Below are 12480 nucleotides of genomic sequence, written 5' to 3' on the forward strand. Positions count from 1 at the left end.
GTGGTGAGGGGTGTTGACGCCCACTCTCATTCCCTGCGTAGGGTGTGAATCCACTTACCCATTTATGAGAGTGGGGCGCTCAGGCCCAGCCACACCCCAACACCCCACCCTGATCCCGCGCCCCTGAGTACCAGCCTCCCACTGCCCCTCAGAGCCTCGGTTCCAATGGGAGCCTGGGAGGGGCACCGGGAGACCACAGTGTGCTTCGGCATGAAGGACCTCAGAGCTCGGGGCTCAGCAAGAGGCCGAGGAGAGAAAAAGAAATGCAAACCACGGAGAGGCAGAGACGGCGGGGGACCTGCAGGGCTCGGGGCCCAGTGCTCTGCATGCGTCAACCACTCCTTTGTGCCATGCTTCCAGGGCGAGTGTCCACACGGGACCGGCGTCCATCAGCAGAGGGAGACCACAGTGTGGGTTACGCCACGAGATCCAGGGGGCAGCTGGACGGACGATGTTAGCTCTGCTTTTTCAACTTCTAGGAATACCAGGAAACCTTCATGTTAAAAACCAGAGAGGTGACACAGAGTCCAGAACAGAAGCCGAAGGGACAGTGTCTACTTCTGTCCTGCCCGGCTGTGTGACCCGGCGCGAGTGACAGGGCAGGTGGCAACCTGCTGGCCCCATTTTTCCTCATCGGTAAAAAGCACCTGATGATCACACAGAGCTGGACTTGCGTCCATCAAACTAGGTTGCCCCAGGACTCAGTGGGGGACAGAGGTGGTGGCCACTTCTGGGCAGCAGCGGCGGCCCGCAGGACAGAGCCCAGCTGGCTCTTCTGACAGACCCGGAGAGGTTAAGAAGTGTAACCGGGGTCACCCGGCTGGAGCCAGGGCTGCAGGCAGCATGAAAGCTGCCTTCCTAGGACCCTGCAGCGGTTTGTGCAAACATTCCGGGCTCGGCTCCTGCCCAGTAGGGAAGCCCAGCCCGGCCCCGGGTGTGTTTTTAGCGGGCTGGAGATGCGCTCTCGGCGCACCTGGCCTGTTTCACAGCTGAGGCTTCGAGTCCCGGCCACCGCTGACTTGTTAGTACATTCGTTTGTTCGTTGTAGGATCCGGCAAGATCTCTGAGCAGCAACTTCCTCCAGGCTGGAGACTTTGCTAAGTACGTTTTACTCAAGGGACCAGGATGTCACCTTGAGGAGAGGTGTTCACCCTGAAGAGGCGCATGCTGGAGGTCCTGCCCGTGCACGCCCACACCAGGGAGGAGCTGGAGGCTCCAGGGGCTCTCATATCTGGGAGAAATGCCACATAACAGGGTCCACTGTGAGGCAGCCACGGGGGCCAGGGGATTCTACACGTGGCCCGGGCACCCGCAGACAGCTTCAGGGCCCCCAGGACCAAAGACGTTAGCAGAAGAGTTCAGGACCTCCCGCATGGATCCAACATCATCCTCCATCTCTTGCTAACACATCTGGACTTAGAGTCTGTGGAACTCTGTTATTTTATTTTTCTAGTAATTCTGAACGCTGTCACTGTGGCTGTGCGGTCCACACTCTTGGCAGTGGCCCCCACCAGCGCGCCCGAGGCCCGGGCTGCCCGTCAGCCCTTTCCCAGCCACAGCTGAAGGACAGGATGGGAGGAGCTGGACCTCCCACGTGTCCTGAGGGTGTGGGCGATGCGGGGACGCCCTGAAGCCCTGTGTCCCCCACTTTCCCCTGTAGGCTCCCCTCCCACACCCCGCATCAGCACGGCCCTAGCCGAGGCTCGGGTTTTCATCCTGTCCAGCTCGGACCATCTCCCCAACTCCCCAGTGTGTCACCCACTTGGCCACGGGCCTCGGGACCAACCTGCCACCTCCTGCAGGGGAAGAAAAACACTAGCGAGGACTTTCCTCCTGCCCTGCCCGCCAGGCAGCGACTGAGAGGCCAGGGACGAGGGGGACAGGAGAAGGTCCCCTCCCTCCGCAGGCCCCCAGCCTGTGTGTCCCTAGCTGCTTCGGCAGTGGGCATTGCCTCACCTGGCCCTGCAGCCGGACGCAGGGACAGAGAAGGACCTGAATCTCAAGCCCAGTGCAACACGGAGGGACTGGACCCAGGGTCCCCGTCCATCGCCCCGCGGCCCCCAAGGGTGGCGCAGTCCACACTAACCACGCAGCCGTGTGGCCTGGCTTTAGCTCTGGGTAACGGAATCGTCCACACCTGACTCCTGGCCCCGGCTGTTCTGCACGGTAAACCCCGTTCTCTTCTGCAGCATCCAGCACATTCCTGTGTGTCCTGTTCAGTGACACAAAAACGTCTTTTTGTGGACTATAGGGAGAGACGGGAAAAGTACTTGGCAATTCCCCGCGGTCCTGCCCAAGAGTAGCCACACCCACTCCTGCTGACCACGGTCCCTAGAGGTGGCCCGGCTCTGTAATGCTGCGTTTTGTTCTTGAGACACACCCACGCCCTGTCGGTGCCCGCCCCACCCAGCACCACCACCTGTGGGAGCAAAGCACAGCCACCTCCCCACACGGGGAGTGGACGTCCAGTGGTCAGCGCCCATTGGGCCCCAGGGGGCCAAGGTGAGGACCTCCTGGGTGCAGAGATGCAGGGATGCGTTGTGGAAGCTCATGTGGATTCTTCAGGGGCAAGAATGCATCAAAGCCACCCACCCGTCTGATGCCCGGTCTTAGCGAGCGTGTCTTGGGGCAGAGGGAGGGCGGGGGTGCCACGGCCGGCCAGCAGGGGGCACTGTTGCCCTTGGCATTCCCAGCGACCGCGGGTCCAGGAGTGGGGAGGGGGTGTGGTCTGGCTGGTGACCCGAGAACACTGGAGCTGGCAGGAGCCCCCGACAGGCCATCGGTGGTGGTAAAAGGTGGGCACAGGAGACAGTTGGGCAGGAAGGACCCCACGTCCTTGCACCCTCCACACCCCAGATGCTGTCTTCCAGGGCCTGGCCACCAGGAGAGGAAAGCAGGGCGCAGGGGGAGAGCCTTGCTGCCCCCCAGGACCTGGCGCCATGACTCCAGGGGGGCAAAAACACACACACACACACACACACACACACACACACACACACACACACACTGCCCCCAGCCAGGCCCCGCCCCCACGGCCCAGCCAGGCCCCGCCCCCACGGCCCAGCCAGGCCCCGCCCCCACGGCCCAGCCAAGCCCCGCCCCCACGGCCCAGCCAGGCCCCGCCCCCACGGCCCAGCCAAGCCCCGCCCCCACGGCCCAGCCAGGCCCTGCCCTTGGACTTTGAAGGGCAGCGTGAGACCAAAAGTGAAAATGAAAGCGCCGGCAGCAAGGACAGCTGCCCCGGACAGTGTCCATCCTGATAAGCGCTGAGCCACCCAGCCCTGGACAGCGGGGCTCAGAGGTCAGGGACCGCCCTGCTGGGCTCCTCCCCTGGGCTGAGCCTTGTCCTGTGCTGGGCCACCAGACCAGAGCCCTGCACCCCGGCCAGGCTCAGCCCCACCGAGAGCCTCTCCTTTGGGGTGTGTGCATGTGCGCGCTCCTAGGGACAGAAGCCAGGCCCTCCCGCTGCGTTCTACCCCAGCCCTTAGTTTCTTTAATTTTTAGACAGAGTCTCACTGAGTTGCCCGGCTAAGTTGCAACTTGCGACCCTCCTGCCTCAGCCTCCCTGGCTACTTCTTCAGTCATAAAACCCATGGAGAATTGAGCACATGTGTCTCTTTCGAGTCCCGGGGATCTGATGTCCTCTGTCACCTCTCCCGCTGTGTGCTTACAGCAGCTTTTAGCAGATGGGTTTCGGGACCTGGCAGGAATGGCACAGGGTACCCGGGGGATGCTTGCCTAAAGGACACATCAGTGTCACCACACCACGCAGAAGGGGGGCTCCTGACCTAGCCTGGGTCTGGGACACACTGCACCCTGGGCAGGCCCGGGGCTGCCCACGCTCAGCGACCGCCTCACAGCTGCCTGGGCACCCTGGTGTGGGAGAAGCTTGCAGAAGAGAAAGGTTTGCCCCAGTGGCCCACACGGGCTCCCTGAGGGCGACACCCTGAAACTGCCCACCCAGCAGAAGCGGGGCGCTGTCCCCCAAAGAACAGGGTTCCTGGGCAGCTCGGCATCTTGCGACAAACATTTGGCTTTCCTCCCCACGTTTTTCTGTGTTTGTTTCTTTCTCATCCTGGTTTCTGTCCTTTTTCCTTTCTGACTTTCATTCTCCAAAGTCAGCCCGCACTGCACTTGGACCTGGCGCTGTCACTGGCTGGCGGGGGCGCCGGCCTCCTCCAACCCAAAGGTCAAGGAGAAAAGTTCCCAGAATCCGTGCAGTGACGGATGATGGCCCTTGTGCGGTCTCGTCTGCTCAGGGTATTTCCAAGGCGTTCACGGCCTCGGAGACAAGTTCTAGAACATTCCCCCACCCCAGGGTGGAAAGGCTGGCTAAGTGATGGCGCTGGGGCCCTCAGGAGCCTCTGCCCCATCTGAGAGTGGCCAGGCACTTTGCCCACAGCTGGTGTCTCTGCAGGACAGAGTGAGAGCTGAGGGGCGGGCGCCCCCTTCGAGCACAGGGACGCGGTGTCCCTCGTCCACATCTCAAGAGCATCGTCCAGGATGCGAGGTCCCTGGGATGGTGCCAGGCAGAAGCCCCCACTTCCTGTGCAGGCGCCCTGGCCACTGAGGGAGGAGCAGGGCGCTCAGGAGACGCCCTCTCCCCAGCCATCGGGCTGGTCCCTCCCTCTCTCTGGGCCTGTCTCCCCTCCACAAAATGACCATCTCCACTAGAACGGTGGCAGACACCCGGGATTCGTAGGTGCTCCGTCTCTACACCTGCCCGTGGAGTCCTCACAAGAGGCCTTTTCAGGAAGGTAAACCAAGTCAGGACCCCAGGGCAGCCGAGAGCAGCGCAGGGTGGAACGGGGCCTCTGACGCCAGGGCCCAGGGCCCCACTCACCCAGCCGCCCCTTGCAGGCGGGCAGCCCTGCCGGCCAGCCTCGTGTGCTGCTCTGCCCTGCAGCAGAAGGACATGCGGTTGGGGACAGAGGAGCAGACATCACACACCTGGGAGCAGGTGACAGGAAATGGAGGCCAAAGCCACTTCCTGCAATGACAGGGCCATGGCCGCCAGCAGATCCCTCGGGTCCACCTGCAGACATGACCACAGGGCCACCGTGGGCCTGGACTCCAGGCTAAGGCCCAGCTCTGGGCCACCAGCCCCCTCTGATTGGGTGACCATAACAGCCACATGTAAGAATGCCACCTGCCGATTCTTTAGTGCTCACAGCCGTGTAAGGACTGCAGTCTGTCACTGTGCCTCTGTCCCCATGGGGAGGCCTGGGGGCGTGCTGGGCCCCAGAAGCAGATGCCCCAAGCCGGGTGATAATGTTCCGACTGTTACACCTGGACTATGTGACATGCCCCGGCCTGCGTGCCACTGCAGGATGCACAATGGAGAGACTCAGGGACCTGAGGACACAGAGCCAGGCCCGTGCTGGGCACACAGCACCCCAGCCCAGAGCACGGGCCTGCAGACGGCTGCCTCCTGCTGCCCCAGATGGGCCCTAGACCTGCTCAGCGGCCACCGTGCTTCTAGGTGAAGGCCTCCCATGTGCCCAGCCTCAGTGCTGCCTCCCAGGAGTTAGGGACAGTGGACAGAGGTCTCAGGGCCCCGTGAAGTCCTCCCCTGCCCCTGCCTCACACCTCGGGCCTGGAGAGGAGCCCAGCCACAGGGCACGACCCGCTTTCCAGGCAAGTGTGGACCTCCAGCTGAGCACCCTCTGTGGAACTGGGATGGGAGCTGCCCAGGCCCAGTATCTCCATCTTTGCCCAGGGCTGGGCAACCTCAGGCAAACAGCTCCGCCCCTCAGGACTTAGGCCTCGGCCTCTGAACAGTGAGGCTTTCAGTGGGCTGGCATCTCCCAGGGGTTTGGGATCCTCTGAGGGTCATGGAAAGGGCCAGCACCTGGGCACCACTCTGTGAATTATTATGTCACCAGGCCAGGACCCATCCAGGGGGCCTGGGGACTCGAGACTCCCCCACTTCTCCTTGGAGAAGCCCCCCAGAGGCAGCCAGGACCTTGGCCCCAGGAGCGCCTGTGGCAGACCACATTTGGCCACCACCCCCACCCCGGCCAGCCCAGCGGCCGCCTCCCCAGGCACCATCCTATTGCTCAACCCCAGGACCGCGGGGTCCTAACGGTCGGGACCCGGCTGGCGGCACCCAGGGCCTCGCCACGCAGCCTCGTGGGCCGCAGGCTTTTAATATTTTAGAGAAGTTGGGTCATGCCAAGTTCCCCTCCTTTTGGATTCTTCTGCTGCTGCTGCTCCCGCCCTGGTCCTGGCCGAGGCCCTGATAGCTTCTGGGGTTGGGGTCCTTGCGGGGCCACAGAGGACACAGCACTGAGTCACCCGTGACTCCAGCCGCCTCTGTGGCCTGTCCAGCCCTGGCCCAGTCCCTCGCCCACCAGGCTCCGCAGCTGTGCCCCAGCCGCGCCCTGCGTCCGGTTTCCTTTCCTTGATCGCCGCTGTTATTTCTTACGGGAGCGGTCAGGCCACCAGCTGCTCTCTGTCCCTGACCTTTCTCTGTGACAAGTCTCTGTGACGCATCTGCGTGCTCCTGAGACCCCGACAGGTCACAGTCCAGAGTCAGCTCTCTGCCCACAGGACCACAGAGAGGCAGGGAGGTCAGGGGCAGCAGCCAGGGCAGGGCGGACACTCAGCACTCGGCCGCCCACGGTCACAGCTCAGAGGGCGCTGTGGGCAGGCCTCCCCCCTCGGGCAGGAGACCCTCCTCTCCATCCTCCACAGCTGCACCGCAGGACTGTAAATGTACCCTCTCCCGGGTCCCATCATCTAAAGGGAGGTGCGGGCAGCCCCGGCAGAGGCGTGGCCTGGCCTCTCCAGCTTCTGCAGGGCTGTGACCTGGGCTTCCTCCGCCTTCAAAGCCAGCAGCCCAGCTCCCTCCAGCGCCGCTCCTGCTCTGCCTCAGTCTGCCAGCTCCTGCTCTAACTCTGACCTGCTGCCTCCCCTCCGAGGACACTGATGGCAGCAGGCTCGGGACAATCCACAGCAACCAGCCGCCCGAGCTCCTGTGTTTAATCACACCTGGAGAGTCGGGGGTCACAGTCACAGGGTTTGGAGATTAGATGGGGACTTTAGTGAGGAGGCGCCATCCTGTCCAAAACCTGACCTCAGGGAAGTTTGTCCTCCAGGAAGCTCCCCTCTTCTGCAAAACGCGGACAGTGTGATGGTGTCGGTGACAGTGGTGGTGATGGTGATGGTGGTGATGATGGTGGTGATGGTGATGGTGGTGGTGATGGTGGTGATGGTGATGGTGGTGATGATGGTGATGGTGATGGTGGTGATGGTGGTGGTGGTGATGGTGATGGTGGTGGTGGTGGTGGTGATGGTGGTGATGGTGATGGTGGTGATGGTGGTGGTGGTGGTGATGGTGATGGTGATGGTGATGGTGGTGATGGTGGTGGTGATTGTGGTGGTGATGGTGGTGATGGTGATGGTGGTGGTGGTGGTGATGGTGATGGTGGTGATGGTGGTGGTGGTGATGGTGGTGGTGGTGATGGTGATGGTGATGGTGGTGGTGGTGATGGTGGTGGTGGTGATGGTGGTGGTGGTGGTGGTGGTGATGATGGTGGTGGTGGTGGTAATGGTGGTGGTAATGGTGGTGATAGTGATGGTGGTGATGGTGGTTGTGATGGTGATGGTGGTGATGGTGGTGGTGGTGATGGTGGTGGTGGTGATGGTGGTGGTGGTGATGGTGGTGGTGGTGGTGATGGTGGTGGTGGTGGTGGTGATGGTGGTGGTGGTGGTGATGGTGGTGGTGGTGGTGGTGATGGTGGTGGTGGTGATGGTGGTGGTGATGGTGATGGTGATGGTGATGGTGGTGGTGGTGGTGGTGATGATGGTGGTGGTGATCGTGGTGATGGTGATGATGGTGGTGATAGTGATGGTGGTGGTGGTGGTGGTGATGGTGGTGGTGATGGTGATGGTGATGGTGGTGGTGGTGATGGTGGTGGTGATGGTGGTGATGGTGGTGGTGATGGTGGTGATGGTGGTGGTGGTGATGGTGGTAGTGATGGCGATGGTGGTGATGGTGGTGGTGATGGTGGTGGTGATGGTGATGGTGATGGTGGTGGTGGTGATGGTGGTGGTGATGGTGGTGATGGTGGTGGTGATGGTGGTGGTGGTGGTGGTTGTGATGCTGGTGGTGGTGATGGTGGTGGTGGTGATGGTGGTGGTGATGGTGATGGTGATGGTGGTGGTGGTGGTGGTGATGATGGTGGTGGTGATCGTGGTGATGGTGATGATGGTGGTGATAGTGATGGTGGTGGTGGTGATGGTGGTGGTGATGGTGATGGTGATGGTGGTGGTGGTGGTGATGATGGTGGTGGTGATGGTGGTGGTGATGGTGATGGTGATGGTGGTGGTGGTGATGGTGGTGGTGATCGTGGTGGTGATGGTGGTGATGGCGATGGTGGTGATGGTGGTGGTGTTGGTGGTGATGATGGTGATGGTGGTGATGGTGGTGGTGTTGGTGGTGATGATGGTGATGATGGAGATGGTGGTGATGGTGGTGGTGATTGTGGTGATGGTGATGATGGTGGTGGTGATGGTGGTGATGGTGATGGTGATGATGGTTGTGGTGATCGTGGTGATGGTGATGATGGTGGTGGTGGTGGTAATGGTGGTGATAATGATGGTGGTGGTGGTGGTGGTAATGGTGGTGGTAATGGTGGTGATAGTGATGGTGGTTGTGATGATGGTGGTTGTGATGGTGGTGGTGGTGATGGTGGTGATGGTGGTGGTGGTGATGGTGGTAGTGATCATGGTGATGGTGATGATGGTGGTGATAGTGATGGTGGTGGTGGTGGTGGTGATGGTGGTGGTGATGGTGGTGGTGATGGTGATGGTGATGGTGGTGGTGGTGATGGTGGTGGTGATGGTGGTGGTGATGGTGATGGTGGTGATGGTGGTGGTGATGGTGGTGGTGATGGTGGTGGTGATGGTGATGGTGGTGATGGTGGTGGTGATGGTGATGGTGATGGTGGTGATGGTGGTGGTGATCGTGGTGGTGATGGTGGTGATGGCGATGGTGGTGATGGTGGTGGTGTTGGTGGTGATGATGGTGATGATGGTGATGGTGGTGATGGTGGTGGTGTTGGTGGTGATGATGGTGATGATGGTGATGGTGGTGATGGTGGTGGTGATGGTGGTGATGGTGATGGTGGTGGTGGTGATGGTGGTGATGGTGATGGTGATGGTGGTAGTGGTGGTGATGGTGGTGGTAGTGGTGATGATGGTGGTGGTGATGGTGATGGTGGTGATGGTGGTGATGGTGGTGATGGTGGTGATAGTGATGGTGGTGGTGGTGGTGATGGTGGTGATGGTGATGGTGATGGTGGTGGTGGTGGTGGTGATGATGGTGGTGGTGATCGTGGTGATGGTGATGATGGTGGTGATAGTGATGGTGGTGGTGGTGGTGGTGATGGTGGTGGTGATGGTGATGGTGATGGTGGTGGTGGTGATGGTGGTGGTGATGGTGGTGATGGTGGTGGTGATGGTGGTGATGGTGGTGGTGGTGATGGTGGTAGTGATGGCGATGGTGGTGATGGTGGTGGTGATGGTGGTGGTGATGGTGATGGTGATGGTGGTGGTGGTGATGGTGGTGGTGATGGTGGTGATGGTGGTGGTGATGGTGGTGGTGGTGGTGGTTGTGATGCTGGTGGTGGTGATGGTGGTGGTGGTGATGGTGGTGGTGATGGTGATGGTGATGGTGGTGGTGGTGGTGGTGATGATGGTGGTGGTGATCGTGGTGATGGTGATGATGGTGGTGATAGTGATGGTGGTGGTGGTGATGGTGGTGGTGATGGTGATGGTGATGGTGGTGGTGGTGGTGATGATGGTGGTGGTGATGGTGGTGGTGATGGTGATGGTGATGGTGGTGGTGGTGATGGTGGTGGCGATCGTGGTGGTGATGGTGGTGATGGCGATGGTGGTGATGGTGGTGGTGTTGGTGGTGATGATGGTGATGGTGGTGATGGTGGTGGTGTTGGTGGTGATGATGGTGATGATGGAGATGGTGGTGATGGTGGTGGTGATTGTGGTGATGGTGATGATGGTGGTGGTGATGGTGGTGATGCTGATGGTGATGATGGTTGTGGTGATCGTGGTGATGGTGATGATGGTGGTGGTGGTGGTAATGGTGGTGATAATGATGGTGGTGGTGGTGGTGGTAATGGTGGTGGTAATGGTGGTGATAGTGATGGTGGTTGTGATGATGGTGGTTGTGATGGTGGTGGTGGTGATGGTGGTGATGGTGGTGGTGGTGATGGTGGTAGTGATCATGGTGATGGTGATGATGGTGGTGATAGTGATGGTGGTGGTGGTGGTGGTGATGGTGGTGGTGATGGTGGTGGTGATGGTGATGGTGATGGTGGTGGTGGTGATGGTGGTGGTGATGGTGGTGGTGATGGTGATGGTGGTGATGGTGGTGGTGATGGTGGTGGTGATGGTGGTGGTGATGGTGATGGTGGTGATGGTGGTGGTGATGGTGATGGTGATGGTGGTGATGGTGGTGGTGATCGTGGTGGTGATGGTGGTGATGGCGATGGTGGTGATGGTGGTGGTGTTGGTGGTGATGATGGTGATGATGGTGATGGTGGTGATGGTGGTGGTGTTGGTGGTGATGATGGTGATGATGGTGATGGTGGTGATGGTGGTGGTGATGGTGGTGATGGTGATGGTGGTGGTGGTGATGGTGGTGATGGTGATGGTGATGGTGGTAGTGGTGGTGATGGTGGTGGTAGTGGTGATGATGGTGGTGGTGATGGTGATGGTGGTGATGGTGGTGATGGTGGTGATGGTGGTGATGGTGGTGGTGATGGTGGTGATGGTGGTAGTGGTGATGGTGGTGGTGATGGTGATGGTGGTGATGGTGGTGGTGATGGTGGTGGTGATGGTGGTGGTGATGGTGATGGTGGTGATGGTGGTGGTGATGGTGATGGTGATGGTGGTGATGGTGGTGGTGATCGTGGTGGTGATGGTGGTGATGGCGATGGTGGTGATGGTGGTGGTGTTGGTGGTGATGATGGTGATGATGGTGATGGTGGTGATGGTGGTGGTGTTGGTGGTGATGATGGTGATGATGGTGATGGTGGTGATGGTGGTGGTGATGGTGGTGATGGTGATGGTGGTGGTGGTGATGGTGGTGATGGTGATGGTGATGGTGGTAGTGGTGGTGATGGTGGTGGTAGTGGTGATGATGGTGGTGGTGATGGTGATGGTGCTGATGGTGGTGATGGTGGTGATGGTGGTGATAGTGATGGTGGTGGTGGTGGTGATGGTGGTGATGGTGATGGTGATGATGGTGGTGCTGGTGGTGGTGATGGGGATGGTGATGATAGTGTGATGGTGATGGTGGTGGTGATGGTGGTGGTGGTGGTGGTTGTGATGGTGGTGATGGTGATGGTGGTGGTGGTCGTAGTGATGGTGGTGATGGTGATGGTGGTGGTGTTGGTGGTGATGATGGTGATGATGGTGATGGTGGTGATGGTGGTGGTGATGGTGGTGGTGATGGTGATGGTGGTGATGGTGGTGGTGATGGTGGTGGTGGTGATAGTGGTGGTGGTGATGGTGGTGATGGTGATGGTGATGGTGGTGGTGGTGATGGTGATGGTGGTGATGGTGATGGTGGTGGTGGTGATAGTGGTGGTGGTGATGGTGGTGACGGTGATGGTGGTGGTGATGGTGGTGGTGGTGGTGGTGGTGGTGATGGTGGTGATGGTGATGGTGGTGGTGGTCGTGGTGATGGTGGTGATGGTGATGGTGGTGGTGTTGGTGGTGATGATGGTGATGATGGTGATGGTGGTGATGGTGGTGGTCGTGGTGGTGGTGATGGTGATGGTGGTGATGGTGGTGGTGATGGTGGTGGTGGTGATGGTGGTGGTGGTGATGGTGGTGATGGTGATGGTGATGGTGGTGGTGGTGATGGTGATGGTGGTGATGGTGATGGTGGTGGTGGTGATAGTGGTGGTGGTGATGGTGGTGACGGTGGTGGTGGTGGTGATGGTGGTGATAGTGATGGTGGTGGTGGTGGTGATGGTGGTGATGGTGATGGTGATGATGGTGGTGCTGGTGGTGGTGCTGGGGATGGTGATGATAGTGTGATGGTGATGGTGGTGGTGATGGTGGTGGTGGTGGTGGTTGTGATGGTGGTGATGGTGATGGTGGTGGTGGTCGTGGTGATGGTGGTGATGGTGATGGTGGTGGTGTTGGTGGTGATGATGGTGATGATGGTGATGGTGGTGATGGTGGTGGTGGTGATGGTGGTGATGGTGGTGGTGATGGTGGTGGTGGTGATGTGGTGGTGGTGATGGTGGTGATAGTGATGGTGGTGGTGGTGGTGGTGATGGTGGTGATTGTGGTGATGATGGTGGTGATGGTGATGGTGATGATGGTGGTGCTGGTGGTGGTGATGGGGATGGTGATGATAGTGTGATGGTGATGGTGGTGGTGATGGTGGTGGTGGTGGTGGTTGTGATGGTGGTGATGGTGGTGGTGATGGTGGTGGTGATG

At 59.7% G+C, this 12480-nt stretch overlaps 1 protein-coding gene across 1 annotated transcript; it reads right to left on the reverse strand.

The window, feature by feature from the left end:
* Positions 1-4332: 4332 nt before the first annotated feature.
* LOC134475556 (basic proline-rich protein-like) lies at positions 4333-12258 on the reverse strand (the record flags this gene model as incomplete). Its single annotated transcript, XM_063246685.1, has 5 exons — positions 4333-4411; positions 4844-4950; positions 10290-10925; positions 11318-12012; positions 12081-12258. Coding segments are annotated over 5 exons (1695 nt in total), but the record flags the coding sequence as incomplete, so codon positions are not given.
* Between the last annotated feature and the right edge of the window lie 222 nt (positions 12259-12480).

Source organism: Cavia porcellus, unplaced genomic scaffold (assembly GCF_034190915.1).
Source record: "Cavia porcellus strain 051 isolate PalLab524CR breed Dunkin Hartley unplaced genomic scaffold, mCavPor4.1 scaffold_4, whole genome shotgun sequence".
Classification (NCBI taxonomy): domain Eukaryota; kingdom Metazoa; phylum Chordata; class Mammalia; order Rodentia; family Caviidae; genus Cavia; species Cavia porcellus.